We start from the raw sequence: 27,971 nt of genomic DNA, 5'->3' as shown, positions 1-27,971 counted from the left end.
AGTAGATCCTAACCATGATGGCCAAAGAACTGCATGTAAGCTCATCTACACTGGATCTGTATTTTAAAACTATCTTAATACCAGGTGCTTAAGAACAATTTCTTTGACGTTAATTTATCCAGCTAGAGAATTGTAATTAAATCATGAGTTTGGGTAGAATAAATATTTCTAAAAGCTAAATCCATTCAAAAGGGTCCCCACAGGTTAGTCATTTCTGTAATTTTACCCTGGGTGTTTGTCCTTCATCAGTTCCAAAGACAGTCAGTCTTGCCATGACTCAGGTTCCTCTTAAAGAACTCAGTATTACCATTCATTAGGAAGACAGTGAATAGTCTGCCTGTTTAATAGTTCTGCCTGTTTCTACCTGACAAAGCTTTCCTTGGACTGGCTGATGAAATTCGATCAGGAAGTAAGTCCTGCCAGTATCCAGACAGCTTCTATTAACGTGCAGTGTGTGGTAACGTGCAGTGTGTGGTACTGTTGAAGGTTTTATGCAGTGTGTTTGTTCGACATGCTAAATATAGCATATTGCATTGACTGGCATGTGTGTGCAGCAGCACACATCCTTTCAGAACTTTTAGCTTGTGACCATCCTTACACAGGTAGATGCTACACAAATATATACTTTTGTGGTTCAGCAGTTTTGATAATTTCCTTTTTCTCCCATAGATCCCTTTTACTTGGTACATTTTCTGTAGGCATTTGAAGAAGGACTACTTGGGCTAAAAGGTTAGGAAGAACAGATCTGTTACAGAAGAACTATACAAAAAAGATCTTCATGACCCAGATAACCATGATGGTGTGATCACTCATCCAGAGCCAGACATCCTGGAATGCAAAGTCAAATGGGCCTTAGGAAACATCACTGTGAACAAAGCTACTGGATGTGATGGAATTCCAGTTGAGCTATTTCAAATCCTGAAAGATGATGCTGTGAAAGTGCTGCACTCAGTATGCCAGCAAATTTGGAAAACTCAGCAATGGCCATGGGACTGGAAAAGGTCAGTGTTCATTCCAATCCCAAAGAAAGGCAATGCCAAGGAATGTTCAGACTACAGCACAATTGCATTCATCTCACACACTAGCAAAGTAATGCTCAAAATTCTCCAAGACAGGCTTCAGCAATACGTGAACCGTGAACTTCCAGATGTTCAAGCTGGATTTAAAAAAGGCAGAGGAACCAGAGATTAAATTCCCAGCATCTGTTGGATCATTGAAAAAGCAAGAGAGTTCCAGAAAAACATCTACTTCTGCTTTATTGACTGTGGATCACAACAAACTGTGGAAAATTCTTAAAGAGATGGGATTACCAGACCACCTGACCTGCCTCCTGAGAAATCTGTATGCAGGTCACAAAGCGACAGTTAGAACCAGACAAGAAACAACAGACTGGTTCCAGATCGGGGCAGGAGTATGTCAAGGCTGTATATTGTCACTCTGCCTATTTAACTTATATGCAGAGTACATCATGTGAATGCCGGGCTGGATGAAGCACAAGCTGGGGTCAAGATTGCCGAGAGAAATATCAGTAACCTCAGATATGCAGATGATACCACCCTTATAGCAGAAAGTGAAGAACTAAAGAGCCTCTTGACGAAAGAGGAGAGAAGTTGGTTTAAAACTCAACATTCAGAAAACTAAGATCATGGCATCTGGTCCCATCACTTCATGGCAAATATATGGGGAAACAATGGAAACAGTGAGAGACTTTTTGGGGGGGGCTCCAGAATCACTGCAGATGGTGACTGCAGCCATGAAATTAAAAGACACTTGTCCTTGGAAGGAAAGCTATGACCAACCTAGACAGCATAGTAAAAAGCAGAGACATTACTTTGCCAACAAAGGTCCATCTAGTCAAAGCTGTGGTTTTTCCAGTAGTCATGTATGGATGTGAGAGTTGGATCATAAAGAAAACTAAGTGCCGAAGAATTGATGCTTTTGAACTGTGGTGTTGGAGAAGACTCTTGAGAGTCCTTTGGACTGCAAGGAGATCCAACCATTCTATTCTAAGGGAAATCAGCCCTGAATATTCATTGGAAGGACTAATGCTGAAGCTGAAACTCCAGTACTTTGGCCACCTAATGCGAAGAACTGACTCATACCAGTCCATGAGGTTGCAAAGAGTCAGACATGACTGAGTGACTGAACTGAACTGAAGAGTCACATTGACTGCCAAGAATTACTAAATTCTGCTAGACACAGTGTCCTACCCCTGACGATACTGAATCCTCAAATACTACTTACGCATTTTTACAGGAGCAGCATAAGTTTAAGGGAGAGAAGGTCATATCGAATTCTGAAGAAGATATGCCCCAATAAAAGTGTAATTTGGATTTGTTCTGTTTGTGACTGGACTCCAAGGCATTTGACTTAAGGAATATATAGCCTCAGAAAAATACACTGTGGTTTGGTGCTGTGGTGCTTAATGAATGAAGCTTCTCATAAGCTTAGCTTTTCCAAAGGGGAGGTTAGGCCGGATTAAGTCTAGTAGCCTTAAAGAAAAGAAGAAGAAGCTGTTAAATTCTCAGTTCCTTTCCTTTCACAGAGTACTGCCTGGTTTTCAGTGAGGGTCAGCGTCTCCTAGTTTAAGGGGCAGATGTGTTTGTGCAGAGATCTCTTGCCTACTTCTGACCGTGTGCGATTTCCTGATGGGCTGCCTATTATCCAGCGGGAGCTCAAGTGTGGAGACTGCACTCTTGTCCTGCCTGCCTCCATCACAGAGCTCAGTGCAGAATGAGCCATACCTCCTCATTGCTGGGACCTAAACTCCAAGGGGATATTGCAAGAAACAAGTGCACAACTGAAATAGTCCTTTTCTTAGCTTCTCCCCTTCAGTGACGTAGTCTCTGCTGCTCACCTCTGCTCTTTTTCTTTTAATAGGGTCATACTGGAGTAGTTACCTGTCTGTCTGTCTATTTGTGGCTATGCTGGGTCTTTGTTGCTGCTCACAGACTTTCTCTAGTTGCAGTGTGGGCTTCTCACCGTGGCGGCTTCTCTTGTTGCACAGCACCTGCAGGCTTAGTAGTTGCGGCACAGGGCCTAGTTGCCACTCGGCGTGTGAGATCTTAGTTCTCAGACCAGGGATGAAATCCATGTCCCTTGCATTGGCAGGCGGGTTCGTTTTGTTTTTGTTGTTTTTAATATTATTTATGTATGTTTGTACTTTATTTAATTTTATTTTTGGTTGTGGTGGGTCTTCATCTTCTGTAGTTGCAGTGCGTGGACTTCTCATTGCGGTGGCTTCTCTTGCTGTGGAGCACAGGCTCTCTAGGCACACAGGCTTCAGGTGTTGCAGTGCTTGAGCTCAGTGGTTGTGGCTCACAGGCCCAAGAGTGTGCAGGCTTCAGCAGTTGTAACTTGCAGACTCTAGAGCCTGGGCTCAGTAGTGTGGCACGCAGGCTTCGTTACTCTGCAGCATGTGGAATCTTCCCAGGCCAGGGATCAAACCTTTGTCCCCTGCACTGGCAGGTGGGTTCTTAACCACTGGACCACCAGGGAATTCCAGTAGGTAGGTTCCTAATCCACTAGACCACCAAGGAAGTCCCTCACCTCCACTCTGAATTCTCTGTTACATATTAAAAGTTTTCTTCTGTCTGTGTGTGGTGTTCAGTACTTTGTATGTCAGTATACACCCTGTGTCCCGAGGCATCTCCTTGTAGGAGGGTGACTCTGCAGTAATCCTCCCTAGATAAATCCTCATTCCATACAGAAGGTGTATTATGCCATTTTAAGTAAGAATAAAACAAGATGTGAGTAGAGAATTTCAAACCTTTGGGATAGTTTTTGTGATTTTTTTTCCCCCAGAACTTCACAGAATCGATACCACTGTCTCTATGGGCCTATGTAGTATTGGGCTTGGAAATAATCCCCTCCAGATTGTTATCAGAGATGTTCTGATATCTCTGATATTTGATCAAGTTTGTAGAAAACAGGAACTCACTATTGGTACAGCTGACAGGTTGCATGTAAAAATCTTTGTCTGGCGTAGGAAAATTGGTTCTGTTCCATGAGCTTTATAATATAGTATATTTAATATGTTGCATTAAAATTTTGAAAGTGTGGTAAAACAGAATATAATCTAGTGTATTCATTACTAACCTTTTGGTACTATTTAATCTCTATTTTTGTTTTAAAAGTATTTTAGGAGCCATAAAGTAAAATGGATGAGATCCATTTTATAGATGGAATCAAAATTAATTTTTCAAAATAACTATATAATAAAGAATAAGACTTGGTGGTTTGTTCGCTACAACAGGAGAAAGATATTTGCCTTTCTTCTGCTTTAGAAAAATCACTTTATCACCAAAAGAAATTTGAGATAATTTTCAAGCCGTAGACAGAGGTGGTTATCTGAGATGTTCTCAGACTCTACTTTCTTGCCCTCCCATTAGTATCATTCTCCCCACTCTCTGTCCATGAATCCCTCCCAAGTGGTTGTTCAAAGATGCTCACCTCCTTTGCCCTAGGCACAGGGGTGGTTTCAACTTTTTACACTAGGCTTACATGTTTTCCCTAAACTATTTTTTGTAGCTTTGCTTTTGATTTATGCTCTGCTCAGTTGCTGCCTTTTTTTGTTTCTATATTCACCTACTACATAGTAAACCAAGCATTTCCACGCAGGTAATACAATCCCAGCTGAAGATTTTAAAGCATTACCCCAAGGAATTCCCACTACTTGAGATTCCTGCTGGTGCCTTTGGGGACTTATACACTCCGTGTGGACCTTTGTCTTTGAAGTAATGCAGAGAGATTGGTTTTATTGAATGACCCTCCTGATTGATTTTTAGATAGACATGTTGCATGAATGATTTTTACCAGTGAAGGGTTTACATGGTGATCTCCTCCACTGGTTTGCTTGATATTTAACTGGCTCCTGTGCTGATTATGCCTGTTGTAACTCCTGTGTATACAGCATCACCTAGAGTACCTTTCAGGGACAGGTAGACTAGCAGAATTCTGTAGAGGTTGACATTCTTTGGTTTCGTTTAGCCTCTAGGCACTCAGTTGCTTTCTAAAACTGGCAAATGAATCCTTCTACTTACATCAGCTTCTAGATACCAGTCCAAGCCCTTAAATTCTAGAAAAGAATAGCCATTGAGTTTAGCATTATGGTGAAAGTAGTTCCCAGAGTGATAAACCAACAACTCTGAGTTCAGATCTCTGTCTTGGTTTTGCTGCTTTCAATGGATATAGAAGGCATCAGAGGGCAGTGGGATGGTGCCATGTATTCTTCACTTGTCACAGTGGAAGCATTAATGAAGCAATATCAAATGCTAGCATTATTTTTCTCTCTTCAGAAGACAAATAGAACATTGCTTTGAGGATGGAATATAACTTTAAGGCCTTTGAAAAAATATCTTGCTATTTTCATTTAGACAAAAATCTTAATTATTCCAACAAGTTACCTGTTTAGCTAGAATGAATATAAGCAGTATATATCCCTGGGAATCAGATGGGTAGCAACAAATCAGACTTCTGATATGTATTTCAGGAAAAACAGAATTAATAGCTGATCCAGCTGCCCAAGATTTTGTTAAGCTTAAAAAAATGAGTGTTTTCTATATGTTTCATCTGCCCTAAAAACAAATGCAAAACAGACTTTTCATGAGAGAAGTATCGCACTGAACATGTATCATAGAACTCAAAACAGCCTCGAGTGACTTAAAAATGTCTGGATGTTTCCTAAGCATTTAAATTTTTTGAGAACAAACAATTCTATGTAGTAGTTTAGAAGCTTAAATAATCTACTTAAATATTATAAGAAAATTTATAAAGTCCTAGAGAGAACTGAAGAGAATCATGAATAGATATTTAGTTATAGATATTAGTTATAATATTAGAAGAACAGATATTATCTCAAATCTCCAATAGTGGAATAAATGAGATCAAGCACTCCTAGGCTATGGATATTAGTTTATAAAATAATTATGATTATGTTATAAACCACAGTCTTATTTTGGGGTAATTAAACATCTGAACCTCTCTTGGCAGGAGTGGGTAGGGAGATATTTGGGGTAGCTTTGATTCTCTCAAATATGATTGGCAGAATAAACTAAACTTTTCTCTTGTTAGAGTATATAGCAAGGAAGTTAATACAGCTGCCTTCTTATAGAGGAGTATAAGAAAACATGGCCAGCATCTTTTATAGTGCTGTTACCCATGTGACTTCATACTCCATTAGTTAAGAAGATGAGTAAGTTGCAGCTGGTATATGATGCCTTTTGTGGGGGGGTGGTAGCAAAGCCTTTTTGTGATTTGTAGATGAGCTTAAAACCACTCTTTGTCAATGAGTTCCAGAAGGGGGTGAGTGAAATGGAACCTCAGACTACTACTATTTCAGTCTTCCTCCCCTCCCCAACTTTTTTTTTTAAGAATACAGCATTTATAGCTATATTTCTAATATTTATAGCATCCTTACTGGTTTTCCTGTAGAGCAGCAATATCACATCCCAACCCCTGCTGCTGTTAATTTCAGCAGCAATTAAAATTTGATTTACTAATCCCTCGTTGCTGCCTCTCCAACACCTCATTTTTCATTTTTGTAGAGCCTTAGGACTGTTACAGCTGAGCACCATAATGTTAACACCTCCTCAGCCATCTGGTACAGGGGAAGAGGCACCTAAACAGATTCTTAAGAACAGATATGACATGTGAGCAAGATTAGAATAGTGTGAGATCTAAAACACAGGTAAAGGAGGAGTGAAGAGAGCCTGACTGACAGCAAAGGTGAAAGCAGAACCCAACGAGATTTTGAATCAAAAGCCCTTCTTTTGCTGGGAAAAGATCTGCCTTTTGCTTTCTAGAGGAAAATAGTTTATGTAGTCTAATCTAAACTTTTTCTTATTCCAGACTGGAGACTGATAACTAGAGGAATCTGAGGAACATAGTAGCCTTATTTTCCCTCATCTTTTCATATTCTTGACCTCTGAACCTACTTTTGAAGAGAGGTTTCGCTCATTCTTTTAGAGAATAAAGCATATTCTCGCTACTGCTCATTTTATATTAGTTGAAAGTCTTCTGGAAGTTTGAGAGTAGTGGGCTCCCTATTCAAGGAAAAGACACTATCTTAATTCTTAGCGCTCAGAATTTTCTGTACTGACTACCACCTATTTAGGTAGATCTTTAATCAGTGAAATGATTTAAGTATGATTATTCCTTTATGCAGCAATCCCAACTTTCTGAATTTGGTCTGTTTAGTGGCTATTGAAATTTTACTAATATGGAAACTAAAAGATAATTCCAGCTTTTGATAGATTTTCTTTTTTAACCTCCTCTTGTGGTGATTATTGTTTTTCTGTGTCTCAGCAAGGTTGGTATGTTAGAGACAGCTATGTGTTGACTTGTTAGGCTGAAATGAATGTAGCCAAGCTTTTTCTCAGTGCTTTGCAGCAGTTGTTAGTTCAAAATCCAAAACAAAAATAAACCCCGAAGGGACACTAATGTACTTGATTTTGTAATTGCTTGCTGTTGCTTCACCTTTCCTTCCATATCTTGCTCTCATGCTTCCTAATGCCTGAGCAGACTGCATCGTCAGAGCGCCGAGGAGAGTGGGAAATCCAGCCAAGCCGGCAGACCAATACCTCGTACCTGACGTCTCACTTGGCCGCAGACCGCCATGGGGGATCAGTGCAGGTACTTACTGCCTTCCTTGCCTTCTCCTGGCCCTCCCAGCTTGGCTGGTAGAATATTGGCTTGCTTCTGAAACTCAGGTTCCTTTAGAATGGAGTCTCACAGTAAGGTTGAGCTGCTCTTACAGATAACTGCATATCTCTGTGCTGATTTTCTACTAAGGTGCATTGTAAGAATCACTTGTTGAGTTCATTGCTGGTTGTTTTAATTGACTAAGAAGTATGTATATGATTTCTGACAGTAATTTCTGGTGAAATGAATCCTTCAACCTTGATCCACTCATGATAGACCATAAAATAATGTCAAGATAGAAGTCTGTTAGTGTCAAGTCTGGGAACTGTAAAGATCTGAGCCATTTAAAATAAGTATTTTGAGGATAGAGGACTGCATATGTAGCTCATTCTAAGATTATATGTGCCCTAGCACATAAAGACAAATTGTTTATTGTTCTCACTCAGCCATTCATGAGTGGGAACTCAAGGAGGTGAGCTATATTCTTTTTCCCTTCCTCAAGTAATTATTTCTGGTTTCCTTTGGACTAATTTGAATCTTTATTCTCTCTCATACTTAACATCTTATGTCTCTTAACTTTCCACACATGTCACTATTTTAATAATCTTAACCTGATTGTTTTTCTCATACTGGTAAGTGATGGCACCAGTTGGGGCACACAGGTGAACCCAGAGCTACCAAATATAAATTCTTCTTCTTAAAAAGGTATAGGTAAGCCTTTTGCATAAAGAAATGCATCTTGATAGGCTGATTATTTAAGGTACATCTGTACATGGACTGACTTACTGAAGATCGTGTTATTCAAAGGACAGCTTTGACCTGTAAACCAAAAATGTCCTGTAGGAGCATCTAGGTAAAAATGATGGATTGAAGACAACCCTATCTGAAATGACACTAAAAGAATGATAAGGAGGTTTTTTTTAAGGCATAAATCCATAGAAGAATGGAGAAAACAGACAAGGAGGCAACAGCAATCAGACATCAGAAGCTGGATAGCAGATGGGCAATTATTAAATGACTTAGGAGTCCCAAGGAAATGAAAGTCTGAACCAATACAAGAGAAAGCTGAGAGACTGTTTACACCGGGGAGTCCCCACAGGCTCAGAAAGTGTGGAGAGAGGTGTGTGCTAAAATGAAGAACATTGGTTTAAAGTCTGTTTAAGAAGCCAGAGATCCCTACTTGTCCCTTACAGCAAAGACCAAAGGTTATTCTTTGGAGAGGGAAAAAAAAAAAAAAAAAGGTCCCTGGGGCTTCCCTGGTGGTCCAGTGGTTAAGACTTTGCACTTTCAATGCAGGGAGTACGGGTTCTATCTTCTATCCCTGGTCAGGGAACTAATATCCCACATGCCATGCAGCATGGCCAAAAGGAAAAAAAAAAGATGGTCTCTGGATTAGGAGATACAAGGCACACTTGAGGGTGGAACACCATACTGGAAAAGGGGAGATTAAATGAATATGTGCATACTGACTTCCTGCTTTCCCATTTAGTACTTAAGAATGCAGATAGTCGGGTGTGGACCTTAAAGGTATGAGCTTGAGTCAGCTCTGGGGGATCTAACCACCCCCAGAGAAAACATCTGAGCCTATGGACAACAGGGTTTCCCTAATGAATTGGCCAGCCGGATCATTCTGCTATGAGATCATCTTAGAAATCCCATCTCTATACTCACAGTGCCAGTTTACTTTCTCCCACTTTTAAATATGAGCAAACATTCAGGGATTATCAGACTTCTGAAGAAAGCCCTTAAAAAGAGACCAAAAAGAGCAACAACAGCAACAAAAAAATACTTTGTTATTAAAAACCTCATAGATACTGCTACTGTAAAGCAAAGACAGGATGCTACATTTAAAAGGAATATTCTAAGAGCAAACAAACCAAAAAAAGAGTTTTTGGAAATTAAAAACATAATAAACAAAAAATTAAAACTCAGTTATCCTTCAATTAAAAAATAAATACATTAAAAAAATTAAAACGCAATACTTGGGAATTCCCTGGGTGTCCAGAGGTTAGGACTCTGGAACTAAGATCCCATCTGCCATGTGGTGTGGCTCAAAAACAAAAAGCTCAAAACTTTGGAAGATAAAGTTGTGAGGAAGTCTCCCAGAAAGTTGAGCAAAGAGAACGAGATAAAAATAGTAGGAAACAGCGTAAGATTTAAGAAGAGACCAGAGGTCCAGCTTATAAATAACGGGAGTTCCAGAGAGCAGAGAAAGTGGAGGGGCAGAACTCGTGGACAAAATAATCTCGCAGATCTCAGAGACGCGTTTCCAGGTCAGAAGGCCCATCGAGTGCCCAGCATGAATGGATGGTGAAATCACATCAAAGTATATCACTGTGAAATTTCAAAACACTGAGGACAAAGAGCAAATCCTTCAAGCTTCCAGAAAAAGAAAACAGTCACATGCAATAAAAGACCAGGACTTAGTATAGCCTCAGGTTTCTGAACGGCAGTACTGGAAGCTAGAAGGCAATGAGCAATCCCTTCAAAACTGAGAAAAAGTTATTTCCTGTCTAGAATTCTGTACTTGTGCAAACTGTCAATTCTGGTTGGAATATGTAATAAAGACATTTTCAAAAATCTGTGGCCCCAGTAATTTTACTTCTCATGTACCCTTGTGAAGCTGTAGGTGGATGTGTGCTGTGAAAATGAGTGAATCAACCAAGAAAGAGTAAATATGGGATCCAGGAAATGAGATCCAACTCAGGAAAGCAGCAGTATAAAGACATGCGGTCCCAGGCTGACAGCTGTCTTCCAGTAGAAGAGGGCAGCCTGTCCCAAACAGAGCTGGTCAGGAGGCCTGGAGAGCAATTTTATTAGTTAGCTCAATGTCAAACAAGAAATTATACAGGGAAGAAAAGATAACTATGGTAAACTCCATGATACAGCTGTAAATAGCCTTTAATTGTTGTAAACACTAAGAAGTGATTTAGTAATTACTGTATAAACTTTAATGGGGGAATAAAAAGATAAAAAAGGTGAATACACTGCCTAAAAATAACAAATCAAGATGCATGTTATTCAGAGATATGGAAGTGAAAAACAAAGGAATCAGTTATAAAGGAAAGGGAAATGGTGGAGTGGAGGAAAGAGATTATTGTTTTTCACAAATATTGAGTATGAATATTTGATTCTTTACCCAGTGTGCTTGTATAACTAATAAAAATAAAACCTAACAATTTAAAAATATATATGTAAATATATATACACACATGTATCAGTTTCTGATTATCTCATTTGCAAAAATTTGTAAGTTTAATAATAGCCGATTCATCTAGTGTTGTTGAAACGTGAGTTTCAACTATTATGGAGGTAATTTGGCAATACCTGTTAAAATCTTATCTACCACTTTTGAGCCAATGAATCCAGTTTCAGATAAATAGCCCTCAAAAAAGTACAGGGAAAAAAATGTATAAATAGTAAAGATACATATTTTAGAACAGTGCTGTTAAGAGAAATGAGTCTCTTTTGTAATTTAAAATTGTATAATAATCACTTGTTAAAAAATGAAAAGAAGCAGGTGAAACTAACCTTAATAATAAGTCTTTGAAACCTAGTATGTATCTTACACTTACGAATATCCGAGTTTAGCATTAACTAAACAAATATACTACTTCCATACTATGGAGAGACTGAGATCTCTGGATGTTGTGGAAAATGGCCAAAATACATTGTGGAAAAAGCATCCCATCCAACAGTATGTAAAATTTGGCTTCCCTCGTAGCTCAGTTAGTAAAGAATCTACCTGCAACGCAGGAGACCCTGGTTCAATTCCTGGGTCAGGAAGATCTGCTAGAGAAGGGATCGGCTACCCACTCCAGTATTTTTGGCTTCTCGTGTGGCTCAGCTGGTAAAGAATCCACCTGCAATGCGAGAGACCTGGTTTCAACCCCTAGGTTGGGAAGATCCCCTGGAGAATGGAAGGGATACCCACTCCAGTATTCTGGCCTGGAGAATTCCATGGACTATATAGTCCATGGGGTCGCAAAGAGTCATGGACAGAACTGAGCAACTTTTGCTTTCTTTCTTTCACTTCTGTCCAAAAAAATGGCTCTAAAATTGTTTGAATTAAAATATATAGGAGATATAAGGGCATACAACTTAAGAACGACATTTAACGTTTAGCTAATATTCACTTTGCTCAAATCTTTATAATTATTTACAACTCTTACTAAGATCAGTGTTATTCCAATTTTATAGATTGGGAAACTAAATCAGAGAATCCCCAAATGTATTAGTTTTGAATTATCAAATGTATTAGGATTGAAATGTTGGTTATCAGCTAAAGTACTGCTTCCTTTGGTACACAACTCTTGATTTTTCTTCATGGTAACAACTTGAAAAGCAGGGCTTATAACTCAGATCTCTCAGACTCTTAAAAGGGATGCTACCAATATGAAGGGCTAAAGTTCGAAACAGTACTTCACATTAGTCTCTTTCATGGGTAATCCTGTATTAATTACTTTGGTCTTAAATGGGATATAGCCAGAAAAATGTGAGATTAATATTATTATTAGTGATTACAGCAAAATAAATTGTCAGTGTTCAAGGTATATAAATAAAGCCTACTTTTAAATTAGGTTATTCTAAAATAATCAATGGAAAAGTATAAATGATAGTTTCAAATACTAATGATTTGTTACATCCTTAGAGTTCTTCACAGTTTTTCACATTGCTTTCTAAATATCATTATGTTTAACTGCCATAGTAATTAGGAGGTCAGTGGAACCAAGGTGGTTATTGGCCTAGCTTACAGAAATGGAAACCAGGCTCACAAAGAGCGTTGATGCTTGAGAATCCAGCTCTTTGGCCACCTCCACTAGGTGTTCCACCGCACATCTAGGCACCAGTCCCGTGGTTTGACAGACTGCACCTCCAACCTGAAATAATTAAGTGTATGCTCTAGAGGTCCAGATTAGTTGCCCTTGATTCCCAAGTATGTTTTAGATGCAGTTAAGTTTAAGGTTAGACAGTTGATGGTAGAGTTATCATTTGTGCCTGATTTGTTTGAGACCAGATACTCATGGATGCAGACAAGATGTCTAGTCTGTAAAATGGGGCACCCAAGGACACTGCTTGTGGGTCAAGTGGCAGCATAGTAAGGAGAAATTAGAGTATGAGATGTGTGAAACGCTGTAAGCAAGTGCCATGACCCAACGTCACCAGGTAATTCACAGTGTGATGCTGACTGTCGCTTCGTTTATGTCAGTAGAGGCCAAGACCATTTATTTAACATCTTATCTAGTTCCTGAATTGTTTATTGAAAAACATTCTGTGATTTCTCCTTGTGCCCACCAGAAGCATATGTAGGCTGAGGAAATTAACAGGACAACATTAGCAGGACTATAGTTCTCCAATCTGTAAACCTTATCTCCTCAACTTTTCATTTTTGTTGAAACTTTTCATTTTCCCCAACTTTTCATTATGAAATTTAAAAATCTATAGCAGAGTTGAAGGGGAGATACAGTGAGCCTATGTGTATCCTTAACTAGATTAATAAACGATTGATTTTTGCCATATTTTAACTCAGGAGGGGGTGTTTTTAAAGTATTTGTAAGTACATTTCAGCCCAAAATACTTCAGCCTGCATCTCCTTAGAATGAAGCCATTCTCTTATGCAACCAACACCACCACTGTCATATATAAGAAAATTAATAATTCCATAATAGCTCGTATACAGTCATATCACATTTCCCCCAATTGTCTCCAGAATTTATTTTGTAGTGTTCTGGATCTGATTAGGGTTCATGCATTGCATTTGGTTGTTATGCCTCTTCAGTCTCTTAATTTCTTTTAATCTATAAAGATCACCTCTGTGTTAAAAAAAAAAAAAGAATTTTAAGACATATATTTTTTAAAGAATTTAGACTTGTTGTCTTATAGAATGTCCTGCACTTTGGATTTTCTTATTTTTTCCATCATACTTAAGATTCAGATAAATTTTTTTTTTGCAAGAATACTATATAGATAATACTATGTAGTATTCATTATATCATATCAGGAGATAAATAAGGTTAGGTGGTTTCATTGATCAGAGATGCTAAATTTGATTACTAGCAAATTTTGGGTCTCCCATGGGTAAGTCCAGGTTTAATGTTGTATGTTTCCTTGACTAACTGTACAGCATTGTTAATAATTTTTTAAAGCTTATATTGATGTAATTAATAAGAATAATAAATACCTCTAGTTTAGAAATAATGGTGAGCAAAGACTGCTGATAAGTTGTATTCACCTCGTCTGCCCTTTCCTTTTTGAATAAATACCTCAAAGATTCCTTAGACTAAACATTTCCCTCCACCTTCGTTTTTATCAGTGTGCAGGAAATAGTTACAGATTACTCCCTCCCAGCTCCAGCGGGAGATAAAAGTAAACCTTGGTGGAGGGAGAATAGCAGCGCTGTGAATGTTTATTGAGCCATTATCATGTTCCATGACGCTGGGCTAAGCGCTTTCTGTGCATTGTCTGCGCAGTAACCCAGTTAGGTAAGCAGCATTGTTTCCCCATTTTACAGATTAGGAAGCTCAGGCACAGAAAGAGTGAGGATCTTGCCCAGGGACCCACAGCAAGTAAGTGGTGGAGCTAGGGTTCAGACCCAGGGCCGAGTAAGTCTAGAGCCCGTTTCTTACCTGCTGCGCTGTGCTGTCTCCATTACAGTGCACCAGGTATTGTACCAGACGTGGTTTCATGCATTTTCTTGTATAATTCTCACATCAATCTATAAGCAACAGTCTCATTTAGATGAAAAGTTACTTACCCCAGGGCATATATGATATCTGAACCATTGATCCTATTTTGTGGTTCTCTCCCATGTTTCAGCCAAGGTCTTTAACAGCAGAGTGGTTTGTCCAGTGGGGTCCCTTTTCCCACTTCCCAGCACCCACATAAGCAGGAATCGTGTGCTGGAAACGAAACCAGGTGACAGAAGCAGCTGCACGAGCAAGAGAAGCCTGATCGGTTCCTCATTAACCAGATGGCAGGAGTGCGAGCCTTCAGTTACAGCTCGGGGACCGTCAGTGAGACATGGGATGACACTGAGCCTGAAATAAAGGTTGCGGACATAAGACCGGCCTTCCAAGGGGAAGTGTTTCCTTACTGTCTGCCCTCTCACACAGAGAGGGTGTGGCAGTCTTATTTCAGTAGCTTCAAACCGAAGGTCCAAAGCTGTGAAGAAATTTCCGAAGGAAAGTGCGACTGCTTATAGTTTTCCATGCTTACTATTGATTTCCTCTTTAGATTTTTTCTTTTAACATCATCACTGAGTCTGTATATAATTATAGCATAATAAGCGGAGAGGAATAGAATTAGAAACAGTAATATCAACTATTTTATAGGATTTCTGTGAGGATTCGATTTACACACACACATACAACACAACACAGTGTAGCAAGAGTTGCTAACAGAGTAGGCATTCAGTATGAAAGTTACCATAGTTAGGTGAGTTTTGTGTTTTCACATGATATGGGTCTGGGCACATTCCCTAAATTAGGACGTCTGGCCCCCCAGCCCAGAAAAACAAACGTTGTAAACATTGCCAGGCTCTTACCTAAGCTAGAGACCAGGTCTCGCTTAGTGAGCCTCTCTGGCACTGGCAGGAGGCTCCTATTGCTGTGGTGTCCGTCACACTCTGTCCTTCTGTTTCAGGTGGTTAGCTCAACCAATGGAGAGCTGAATGTCGACGACCCCACGGGAGCCCACTCCAATGCACCCATCACAGCTCACGCCGAGGTGGAGGTAGTGGAGGAAGCTAAGTACGTTCATCTTTCAAGGGGGCTTTTGAGTTATAGGTTGAGAAATCTTTGCTCTGTCTTTTCCTCTCATGTGCTGCTCATTGCAGACTGGATTTCTCATGCTTGTGCCCACCGCTTTCTTCCTTAGACCATTTTATTTTGTGCATGGTACCTTAGCCCCCGCCACCCTTCTTTAGCTGTGATTTCTGGGAAGACACTTTTTCTAGTCCACATGGATGAAAAGACAGTAGTGACCTAAAAGGATCATGGTATAAAAGCTACACCCAAGAATAGTCACGAGTCTCTTGGGGGCCCTGGAGCCTCTTGCTCCCTAAGGGACAGAGAGAAAAATCTGCTTGTCTCACCATGGGCCATGCTGGCCAGCCTTTGATTTCTGGTTCTTGGCTAACCGCTCTATATCTGTAGTCCTTGACAAGGGCCTCAGAGCCCTTTTGTTCTCAAAGTATTCTGAATTCAGAGAGACTTGTATTAGTCAGTTATCTGTACCTGTTGAATGAGTGAGTCTTGGGAAGGAGAGGAAATCACACTAACCCCAAGAAGGTGGAGAGCCCCTCTTCCCTTTTCTGCTTCTCTTGCATGTGATTGGCTTGCCCTTCCCATCCCACTGGCCTCTAGCGCTCTCTGCATGGTCTGTGTTTAAACTCTTAGAAAATGGGGTCAAAGGTGAAATACTGCTGATTCTGCTACAGAAGCAGCATCTCCATTACTACTTTCCCTTTTTGTCCCAGCCTGAGTTCAGGTCCAGATTCAAGCTCCAGTACAACATTAGGTAGGGAGAGAGAAGTCCTTCACAGATTAGCAACTTCTGCCGTGCCCATTATGGATGACTTTTCTTATAAACTCTTTGATAACATGCAGGCTGTTCCCATATATTATTCTCAGAAGCAGGCAATGTATCTATAATGACACTGTCCCTTAAATGATCTTTTGAGCCTCCAGATATAGCCAAGCCGGAAGACGTTTGTGCCTCCGTAGGAGGTAGTAAGAAGCTAATCAAGATCTGCATTCTTCCTCCTAGATATCAGCACAACTTTGCATGGTTGTTGCCCTGCCCATTCTGTGCTCTGCTGCCCATCTCTGTGATGGACTCACTTTGCTTTCAAAGGTCCTTTCCTTCAGAAGCCAGGGCTTGAGGATTCCTACCCAGTAGATAGGGGGCTATTCACACAAAGAGACAAAAAGACTTGGACTCTCTTGCTGAGTCCCTGCTCACTGTAGGTAGCTTCAGATAGCCCTCTCCTGGTTAAAGTAAGGCCCTAATATACAGGGAGGGCAAAGGAGGGGTTTAAAGTCAGGAGGAGACCATTTTCAGTAAGGAAACATGCTCCCTATTCTCAGGGACTTTGGAAGTTTTCATGGTACTCAGTATTTCAGTTCCCACAACAGAACTTCACTTTCCCAGATATACAGTATGGTTTCTGAGCCCTCAACCTTGACTGCACCTTGGAGTCTCCTGGGCCACGTCAGAAAATACAAGTGCCGAATCCTGGCTCCAGAGCTGCTGGTTTCATTTATCAGGGATATGGCCTGAGCTTCAGAAAGTTTTAAAGTTCAGGTGATTGAGATGTGTAGCTGAGGTTGGGAACCACTGCACCGGGTGTGGTCTGACCGAAATATTGTCTGAGCTGCAAGGTGGCTGCACCATTCCTCCCACCCCACCTCACTCCCAATCCACGGCTGTGGCTATCACTCTGAAGGCTAGGTGAGCTGTGGATTTACTACTGTGCTCTGAATACCAGGATAGGATGGGCTTTAGTCTTAACGATATGCCCTGTACAGATTTATCTTTGAACCAGTTTATTTCATTTCATTTTGGTAAATGTGTACACTAATTGTATATGTGAGTGTGGTGTTTGTGTTCTGTGTAAAAGATAGGGGACCATTCGCACAAAGACATTTCAATCTGGTGTGTTCTGTTCTGACATAATCTAAATTCCAGGACATAAAGAGAGTTTAAAGCCTCCCCATTCAGCAAAAAGGACCTCTGTGCCAGGTTCGAGCCTTCTGAAAGGTGTGGAAACCAAAGGGGAGCAATCGTATTTGACCAAATGTCATCCAAAAGCATGGCTTAGGACATGTTGTCTGCTGATTTCCCCAGTGATTTCATGAGCTGCCAATCCATCTTGCCCAGAGAACTGTCAGGGCACAGCTGTGTGTTTTTCTTCGTGGCCTTTTATGTATGAGGAGAGTAGTCGGGGGGTCGGAGCCATGTGTCCACCTGCCTGATCAATTTCATCGGAAGAAGTCACAGCTAGGGAAGCACAAGGCATCCCACACAACTCCTCATTGCACACAGCTGTGACGCCATTTGTCCATGCAACCTGCTTGTGGAAGAAGAGGGGGCTGTTGCTTTTAGATTAAGATTCAACGAGGGTCCTGAGCAAACAGTGTGAAACCTTCACGTCGAAGCTTTTGATTTTGGGTTTCTCACCCAGCTTGCTTCGTGTAAAGGTGGAGAGAACAGGGTCTTGTTTGTTTGTACTATAAACAAAATGAATGTCTATCTTACATTTAGCTCTAGGACACATATCCTTGTTTAAGTGTGATTGAAAGGGTAGTGAGGCAAGGCAACTTTTCGGTTGACTTTTGTAAGAACACAGGAGTTTTTGGTTATCCACTGACTTTAGCTACAGCTTGGCACATGTGGACCTCATTTCCCCTGAGAATTAACAAGAATGGGATTTAGGCCCTTCTCTGGCAGTTATAACTTAATCCAGAGCAGCAGTGACCCTCCTTGTTCTCTCCTAATAGGATAAAGTGTCTCTTAAGCCTGTTTTCCCCTCTAGAGGAAGAGCTAACTGCTGGCCTTTTTGGTCAGGCATGTATGTTGGTCTTACAGAAAGGCCAGAGACTTCTCTTTCCCTCAGAATATTTGGGAGATCAGCTTAACAAATTGCATGGTATGACGTCATGCAGGAATCAGAATGACTCGGCCTTGTGCCTGTTTGAATTCATACAAGCAGGATCATATGCCCTTTCCTCTGCTCCCTTTCTGGAAGTTGCCCAGGAAAGCCCACTCTCGAGGCTCCCACCAGCTGTTTCAGTTTTGCCTTAGTCCTCACAGCTCCAGCTCCCACCTTGACGCTTCTGTCAGGCACCTCCCCCTACCCCCTCCACTTCAGTGTGGGGACCAAGTGGCCTGGGCCTACTCACCCTGCCTTGACGGAGGAAGAACCTAAACACAGACACATACTGCATGTTTGCATGGCTCACAGGGAGTCGCTTTCCTCTCACCTCTGTGGACTAATATCTCTCTTTCTCTTCCTTTCTGTGTTTTTCTCTTCACACATTCTGTAGCTGCCTGAAAATGCTCAACCTGTGGTGAGTCCCTCTCTCCAGTTCACATGCTCGGGGAGTGGACCAGGCTAGGTTGGGATTGGCAAAGCCAAACCTCAGGAACACTCAGTGGCTTCCTCATGCCACCTTGTGCTGTCCCCGCCCAGGCCGGGGCACTAGATCTACAAGGTGGTGATGGGCAGGCCTGGGCATTCACCTGGGAATTCATCTGTTCCCTCTCTCCTTTCAGACCCACCACACTGCTGCCTCTTCCTGTCAAAACAGTATCCCACAGTATCCAAAACAGTCTCTTCATTTTTAGCTGAGCACATTTTTTTTCTGAAATTAATACGGCCAGATATTATCAGACAGAGAGGGACAGAGGTAAGAAGACCGAGTTACTGATCAGTTGTATAATCAGAATCTAGTTGCTCCTCACAACAGTCATTGCCAGATAATCTCACATTCTGTGGTTTGGTCTCTAACTTTTAAATTAGCAGCTTTGGAAAAATCTGTGACTTTTCTTTTTGGTTTAGCTGGTTTTTCCATCTATAGAATATGAGTCTCTCTGAGTAAGAGAGCTACTTCTTGGGGGAAAGATGGACATTTTGTTGTTGCTGTTTTGAGTTTTTTGTTTGTTTTTCATTTACTGTCTTTTTTTCCCACTTTTCTCTCCTTTTCCCTTCCTATAAGGGTTTAGTGGGCCATGGACTGACTTGACTAATGAGATACTGGGGCCTCTTGTTTCCACCCTCAGAAAAGTTTCCTTGAATGCATTTTTAGTTACAGCATGAGGTGTACTAAAGGGGAAGCCCTAAAGATTCTATGTTGGCTGAGGCACATTCTTGCTGGAAGACAGAGCGCCCTTGCCACCCCTCTCCCTGGACACGCCCTTGACTTCCCAGGTGCTTGTGAGCTGTGCTCTGTTGCAGTCTGGAATCCTCCCCCACATTGTCTGCACGCATGGGACAACATTCTGTGTGGTGATTACAGTCTGCTGGACTCTGTTCTGCCTTGTTTCTACTTGTCTTCAGTGACTGGGTTGGGCACCAGTTTTTACCAGTCTAAGCCAAGTTGCCCGCAGGGTTTCCCCAGTGGCAGGGTGTATTGAAGATAATACAGTACAGGGTTTGGTGGAGATAGAATTTGTAGTATTGCAGTACCAAGGAATACATTTGGCCTGTTTATTTACCAGACATGTGTCTGTGTAATCTGACATTGTCATGGTCAGTATTTTCCTGTGAGATGTCAGTCACATGATCCTAACTGCCGAGGGCCTATCGTGTGCTCATCTACTCTATGTTTGGAACTCTAGGGGGTCCCAGGGCCTTCCCCAAAGAGTTTAGGTGCAGTCTACCTGGAGAGGTAAGACATACATGCTTGAAAGGTCACATGATATTGTCCCTTGAGAGGTCAGTGTCAATAGGGATGGTTAAGGAAGACTTGATGGATATTGTGCGGCTTAAACCCAGCATTAGAGCAAAGGAAGGGTGTACCAGTACAGCAGAGAAGCATAATACAGGAATAGCTGAAGGGAGAGCGGATCAAAGGATCAGCTGGAAGAAAACCCAAGACCCAGGAAGGGTTCATCACTTGTCTTTCATCCTCTTCTGAGAATAAGACATCTGTATGGAGTCAGTCAGTGGACTGGTCTGGTGTCTGACGAAGTTTTAACAGGTCCTGTTGCTGGTAGTCAGCACAGAAACCAAAGAGTCAAAGAGCAGATTGCAGAGACTGTTTCCTCATGGGTAGAAAACTATTAAGAGCTTTGCTCCTGCTGAAGTTCTAACTATAGTAACTAACAGAAATTAATCTAAAGCTCTAAACCGCAGCTTATACTCTCCTCCGGTCAGGTGAATTCAGCTTTGCACATCAGGTTATGAGATGCTTATCAGTAGATACTAATTTTTATGTCCTGCCCTGGAGGAGATGAAAGAAAAATTCTATCATTTGAATTGGACCAAAACAGTATTTTGAACTTTTTAATGATTGCCCTTACTTAAAAACACAAAATCATTATCTTAGTACCCTCCGAAAAGAATAATAGAAATTGACTTAAATGCTAGTGATCCCTCTGAAAATCATGGTCAACAGGGAACAGGTAGCTCTACTGGAGTATTGGTGCTCCCATGAGATTTCATTCACCTTATTTAATAATTTCTGGACATTCACCTTGAAAAATGTCTGTTTTCTAAAGCATATGTACAAAAACAAGACCCTTCTTTTTTTTTAATCCTTCCCCAAGGATATTCCATTAAGAACTGAAAATAATCAAAAGTGTTAGTCATTTTTATTTAAAAGAAATTATGCGAAGGACACTTTGTTTAGTGACTGTATTGCCACTCATTAATAGTACATCTCATGTGTCATCATACTCTTAGAAAATCTTTAAGACTCTCTTAAGGACTTTCCTGGTGGTCCAGTGGTTAAGAATCTCCCTACCAATGCAGGGGCCACAGACAGGTGCGACCCTGGTCTGGGAAGATTCCACATGCTGCAGGGCAGCTAAGCTCATGGCAGCACAACTACTGAAGCCCTAGAGCCCACAAGCCACGAAAAGAGATGCCACTGAGATGAGAAGCCTGCCCACTGCAACTAGGGAAAGCCCTCAGGCAGGAACAAAGACCCAGCATGCCCTAAGTAAATAAATAAAATGTTGTGTTGTTGTTTTTTTTAACAAAACAGTATTTTTAAAAAATTGTTCAAAAAGTTTTTTTTTAAGCCTCTCTTTAACCACCTGTTTCCAACATCTCCATGTTTAATTCATTCAGATATGGTTAAAGCCCATCATTTTTCTGTGTAAACATCAATTTCTGCATTCTAGGAAGACACTTTATCCAAATTTTTAATAACTAGTCCATTGGGTATGGGAATACCAATGGGTCTGACTGAAAAAGGAAGGAATCTGAGCTACAGCGGAGGACTTAGGGGCTCAGGGAAGTAAGCAACAGCACTTTATTTCTTTGTGAATACTTTGATGTTAAACCCAAAAGGATTAGGCAAAAGAGCCAAAGACAGTTTCTGAGTAAAGCTTTTCTTTCAAGGATCCAGCAATCCTGAGTTACACTTCCAGCTTCTCTACCCTCCATCATCTGGCATCTTTGACTCACTCGCCACTTTCTGTCCCTGGCATTCTCATTTTTTATGCATCAGCTTCCTGGAAAGGACGTCTTTTGTACCAGCTGTGCCACAACCCTCGTCACGCTCTTCTGGAATAGTCACTGCCTGAGCAAGAGCGACTTCCAGTTCCAAAGACTGCTGTCCTGGGGCAGGGGGTTACCCAAGCCCAGGGATGTGGCAGAGCTGTGGCTGTCACCCAGGAGGCAGCACTTGGAGGGCTTATGAAGGGATGAGGCCCAACCCACCACCCTAAACAGGGTCAGTCCTTGAACCCAGTCTGGCCCAGCAACAGCCTCAGAGAGCTGGCTGAGAAGAACCATGCAACCTGCTGCTTCCTGAACTGAGGCACTGATCCTCCAAATGAAGAGTGGACTGTGCTGATTTCAGTCAAGAGATCTGGGCTCACCCAGTTATTAGGGTCAGGGCTTCTCCTGCCTACACCAGGTAGCTGACCAGGGCTGGGGGTGGAGGGCAGAGAGAATCCTTAATCCTTCATTGGTAGCATCACGAGAGCCTCCTAGACTTCCAGACGTCATATTTTCCTTGACATTTGTTTGGCCTTAGTTTAGCTTCCATACTTTCTGACCACTAAAGTCGCATTAAATAATTTTGCCTCTTGTATTAAGTGGCAAACAGTGCATCTTTGAGGATCCCAGCCTTGGTTCAGTGTAAAGAAAGATGGCAGGTTGAGGTGTTAGACTAGGAAAGAAGCTGTCTTCATCCTTTCAAAAACGCCTGCCTGAGCCCCGCCCTGCCTGCAGCCCTTCGATGATAGGGTTTGCAGTAAAGTAGCTGTTTCCTTTGGCTTTCCACTGCCCACTGCCTCCAGTATGCGCACAGTAGGTGGTGGGCGGCGTTGTGGGTGGGTGCAGTCCACAGAGGCAGGCAGGCAGCTGTGGGCAGCTGCAGGCTGACTTGTGATCTTCTTGTGCTCCAGGTGCTGCTGCTTCTTTAAGAGGAAAAGGAAGAAGGCCACCCAGCGCCACAAGTGACCAGTGCCTCCCAGGAGTCCTCAGGCCTTGGGGACTCTGCCTCGATTGCACCCGCAGCTCCTGCCATTTCTCATTGGAAGGGACTCCTCTGTGGGGGGAGGGTGGAGATCAAAACCAAAAAGGAGAAAACAGATGCCCCCAGAAGGAGCCAGTGTGGGCAGCCAAGGCCCAGTGGGTCAGTGGCCACCGCTACCTGCCTAAGGCTCTGAGCAGGTCCCAGAGCCGCAGGTCCTCCACTGCTTGCCCTCTGGGCTGCCTGGTTGACTCTCCTTCCTATTGTTTACAGTGAAGGTGTCATTCACAAAAACTCAAGGACTACTATTCTCTTCCCACCCCTTAGTTTACTCCTGGTTCTTGCCCCACCCTCAACCCTCTCCAGCACACAAGCTAATGAGCTGAAGGCTTTGTCTGCTGAAGGAGTTTAAGAGGCTGGGGATGTGGCCAAGAAGGTGGGAGGAAGGTGCAGGCCAGAGCTGGAGAAGGACCTTCTCCGCCCACCAGCTGTGTTGGCGGCGCAGCTCCCTCTCCGTGCCTGTGCAGCCTCTGCCCCCAGCTGGCCGTGGGGTGCAGGTTGCTCCCTCTTTCCCTCTTGTGAAGTTACACTGTAGCACGGAAGCTGTGAGAAATCTGCAGTCTACTGTCCCTGCGTGTTGGCGCTCTCAGCTTTCTTGACAAGCAGACTCTGTTCTCCAGACAGTAGTAGTAGAACGTTGCAAGTTGTTCTGAGCAAAGGAAAAGACTGACTTTATTGCACTTTTAGTTGTTTTTTTTTTTCCCCCCTCTTTTTCGTTGTCGTTGTTTTAACACAAAAAAGAACCATGGCAGATGCATATTGTGTCTGGTTATATTGGGATTTTTTTACTTTTTTTCTGTTTGGAGGGGGATGGGGCCAGCCAAGCCCTGCAGAGAGAACGTGGGTCCAGAGGACATTCTCCGTGGAAAGGGCGGGGTCTGCAGCACCCGGAAGAGGAGGAGCCAAACTCTGCCCTTCTGAGTGAACACTCAGGTTGGCAGGGAAACATACTTGAATTTTCATTCATCTTCTCGGCTGCTGAAGAATGTCCCTCCCAGAGCCTCTTGACCTCATCAGCCTGCAGTTTGGACAGCCTTGCTCTCCAGCACGTGGGAGGAGCCGGCCAAGCCAGACTGCGACCAGGAGACAGTTCATCCCAGAGAAGGAGATGCTTAACAAAACCGGAAATACCTGTTTCCTTCACTGCCAGGGACTTCCAACTAGATAGCCATGTGACTTCTTTAGTGACTCGGGGGACAAAATTAGTGATGAAACAGCCACCAACATATTGCCACTTAGTGGACAAGAAGGAGGAAAGTGATCCTGCCTTCCAACTGCCAGAGGAAACCTCAGGATTTGGCTCATCGCAGGGGCCAGGAAATAAAATTGGTGTGTACTCTCTGCCCCAGTAGATGGGTTCCAGCATTTGGGCTAGCCTGCCTGCCTTAGCAGAAACCAAGCATCTGCAGGTCTTCTCCCAGCAGGCCCACAGCAGCAGGCTTAGGACTCAGTACCTGGGGCTCTGAGTGAACAGGAGGGTCTGGGCTGGTGAGTGCCGGGGAAATTCCAGGGGAAAGGAGACCGAAATGAAAGGTATGAAGTTATCTTCTCACTTGGACGCTGACTCCTTCTAGATAGCCACATGTCTAGAGCCTGTTGTCCCCCATGCTGTAGACACACAACATGCTGCCGTGAAGGGTCTCAGTTCCTCATTCACTGCTTGAAAAGTCAGCAGTGTGTGGAGTTAATCTCATCTTGATTTTCATTTGAGTTGAGTGGCTTATCCAAGTAGTGATTTCTCATTCCAGAGATGATCGAGGAGAAAGGATTCAGTCCATCAGAGAATGAGGTCTTGTATCTGGGGGTAGAGAGAGCTAACCATGGGGGAGAGTGACTGGTGACTTAGTCTAGGGGGTTTGGGGAACATAGTAGTGCCTCTGGCTTGAAGTGTAGAGCTGTCTTTTGGACTGGAGGGTGTGGGCCTACTTTCTGGTAGTTGATATTTTCCATGACAGGTCTCTTGATGTACCTTAGAGGAACAGTTACTGGGCTTCACTTGTGTTCCACTGGCCTTGGCTAGGACAGACCACTTCATTGGCTTCAAATATGCCTAGCTAATGTAAAGATTGTGATCTTTAATTTTTTAAAAGAAATTTTCCTGTAAATGAAACAGAATGGCTGGGAGATGCGGGGACACACCCCTTCCCCACAAGAATTTTGAATGTTGGGGTTTGCTTCCTTGACATTAGCTGGTGGTTCAGGCACTGTCACTGAAACTTAGATAGTTTCTCAATTGGCATTTGGGTAACTTCTCAATTTGGGTAACTCTAACTTCCTGTAGAGAATCTTTACCTTCCACATCCCAGTACAGAAAAAGCCTTGCTTCTCAAGGGAGGGCAAGGGCAAGTGGTGAAGTCTGGAGCATCCCTGGCCCTCCATATTCCACTAGGTGCCTCCCCACTTCCACTAGGAAAGCAAGGGTAGTTCCCAGCTTGGCTGCAGGGCGGGCCCTCTTGAAGCTGGATTTATGACTTTTGGAGGGTCTAAAGTTTATTTTATGGAGAAGGCAATGGCACCCCACTCCAGTACTCTTGCCTGGAAAATCCCATGGATGGAGGAGCCTGGTAGGCTGCAGTCCGTGGGGTCACCAAGAGTTGGACACGACTGAGTGACTTCACTTTCACTTTTCACTTTCATGCATTGGAGAAGGAAATGGCAACCCACTCTGGTGTTCTTGCCTGGAGAATCCCAGGGACGGGGGAGCCTGGTGGGCTGCTGTCTATGGGGTCACACAGAGTCGGACACGACTGAAGTGACTTAGCAGCAGCAGCAGCAAGTTTGTTTTAAAGGCTGGCTCTTGGGGGACTGAGCCTGAGCAGTTGTTGGGGGTTCTTCCTAATGCACTATTCTCACCCTCAGCCTCCCACAAACCTTATCAGACATTTGATTTTTCATAACAAAAGTGAAACACCCAAATTTTTCTGGCATGCCAAGTAATGGTGATCCTCCCAGGGCCATTGGCACTCCAGGGTGGTTCCAGATCCCTGAGAGATTCTATTGTGATCTTTTAAAAAGAGTACATAAGGAGTAATTTGGCCATCAGTTCCCTCCCCATCAGCACATCCCATCAGGGCTGCCGCCTCAGCCCTGTTGCTATGGTTGCTTACGTCCATTTCTCGGCCAGGTCCTCTGGCATGGGCACTCCCTGCACTTACTGCCCACCCAAATCCACTTGCTCCATAGTCCATGCACTTCCTCCACTTGACAGCCATGATACCTAGGGGTCTTCTTCAGGACTGATGCAGTTGTTGCTGAGTTAGCGTTAAGCACTAACAACAGCTGGGATTCTCCCAAGCCCTGCTGTCCTTCAGATTGCATCCTGAACAGATTGAGGCAAGCAGGCCAGGAATCCACCAAGATGTAAACAGTCCTCCCTTGTGACTAGAGCGTGACCGTGTCTGTACAGTCTAAGCACGTAAGGGTCAACCACTTGCTGTGCATCCCTTGGCATTCCCCAGAGATCTCGCTCCAGATGGCTCCGCAGGGGTGGAGCGTGTGCCAGCAGCAGCGTGCTCTCATAACTGCCTTCATTAACATGCTCCTGCCATTTGGGGTCTGTCCAGGAGGAAACAGGGTCTGGGAAGGTACAAAGGTGACTAGGTTGGCCTTCAGTTAAAGCCCCACTGTATTTTGGAATGCAGGGGTAACAGCAGATAGCAGGATTCAGAGTTTTCCAGAAGAAGGGTTGATTGCCTGTTCATTCTCAGTGAACTCCAAGTTCATAGAAATAGCCCCTGCCATTAGCCAGAAGAGGTGTCCATCGCCTCGAAAGTACCTTCCAACTTAGTTCACTGGAAATGTACGTTGGGAGTACATATTCAGTGTTGGTTCTCAGTGTTAGTAACCACTTTTGTTGTCAGAAATAAGTGAGGGTGACATTTTGTCAGAGTGGTTACTAAAGATCATAGCCTTAACCTTTTTTATGCAAAAGACAACCTGTCTCTCTTCCAGTGAGCCGCATGGCCTGCAGTTTTCAAAAATAAGTGCTTTCATGGCAGCCTAGAAAGAATCTCCTCTAAGGAAACTGATCTTTCATTTAATGCATGTCTATATGCTTCGTGTCCCAGTCGCCTCTTCTGTTCCCACATTGACGCCAGATTTCATTCTCAGTGAACTGCTCTGCCAGTGTTGTCTCCAGTGTCAGAGCCATGTTAGGGCTAGAATTTCTCAGATCAGGAGCTTGCTGTGCCATACAGCCAGCATTGCCTTCGCTAGGCCACTGCCACCATCCCCACCATTGATCCAAGGTGGGCAGATGAATTCCAGAAACCTTTAGGGGGCCAGGATGACTTGGCACCCCATCTGGATTGATGTGAGCAACAGGCACTTTTCTCTGGGGTTCTTGCTTTTGCCAACTTCAGGGCTCCAGGAAGGTCCTGCCTCCCAGTCTTCCTCCTTATGGTTTGCTAGGAATCAAAATGGGATGCCTGTGGGTTGTATTTTTTTTTGGTGGGGAAAGGGAGTGATTTTGTTTATGAATAAGGAAACCATGGCCCTTTTGAGGGTTGGCAGCATCTTAAGCAGTGTTTTAGCCACAGGTAAGGAATCTTGGAAATCTTTGATCAATTAAGCAGTCTTAAAAATCTGTTTTTCCTTATTCCTTTTGCAGGTGACTGAGTGCAAAAGGTTTCTCCATTGTATTCAAAATAGTAAGTAGGTTCCCTGGGTATAGACAGTAGTAGTTGACATATTTCCTTAAAAAAGCAACCAAGAAGTCCACTCCAATGTGTATTTGTAGCTCAGCTTGTATTACAAAGGAAGAAAGTGAACATGTACTCCATATATTTCTAGTTTGGTTACCAAACTCCATGTTATAAAAGAACCTCAGTTCTGTGGACGGAATTTATTTTGCTGCTTTTCTTCTTGTACTCATGATCATCTTCCCAGTGCCATCACCACCTTAGTCCATGGTAAGAAGTGGGGATGTCATGCAGTCGTCCCGGTAACACACGAGGACAGCTGTCCTGACTGCCCCATTCCCGCAAATCCCCGCTTTCAGAGCAGGTGAGACATTTTCAGTGTTCCCCTTCATGAGCTCCAGACCAAATCCCAGGCCAGCCCTTACATGGAAAGCTTTTCTAAGAGGCTTATCAATCTGTTAGGAATGTCTCAGGAAGATGA

General features: G+C 42.8%; 1 protein-coding gene across 4 annotated transcripts in view; it reads left to right on the top strand.

Annotated features, from left to right (window-relative positions):
* Positions 1-22,832, top strand: part of CSNK1G1 (casein kinase 1 gamma 1) — a 102,540-nt gene extending 79,708 nt beyond the window's left edge. Inside the window, exons 10-13 of one of the 4 annotated variants that reach the window (XM_068963227.1) lie at positions 7,522-7,632; positions 15,283-15,389; positions 18,687-18,710; positions 22,723-22,777. In XM_068963227.1, the coding sequence (XP_068819328.1) occupies positions 7,522-7,632; positions 15,283-15,389; positions 18,687-18,710; positions 22,723-22,777 (297 nt within the window). Of the gene's footprint in view, positions 1-7,521; positions 7,633-15,282; positions 15,390-18,686; positions 18,711-22,722 lie in introns of all 4 variants that reach the window. The other 3 variants (XM_068963223.1, XM_068963232.1, XM_068963229.1) reach the window with 3 other exon arrangements.
* The last annotated feature ends 5,139 nt before the right edge of the window (positions 22,833-27,971 follow it).

The sequence above is a fragment of the Capricornis sumatraensis genome, chromosome 2, assembly GCF_032405125.1.
Source record: "Capricornis sumatraensis isolate serow.1 chromosome 2, serow.2, whole genome shotgun sequence".
Taxonomy (NCBI): Eukaryota; Metazoa; Chordata; class Mammalia; order Artiodactyla; family Bovidae; genus Capricornis; species Capricornis sumatraensis.
This window is presented reverse-complemented; position numbering and strand designations above follow the sequence as displayed.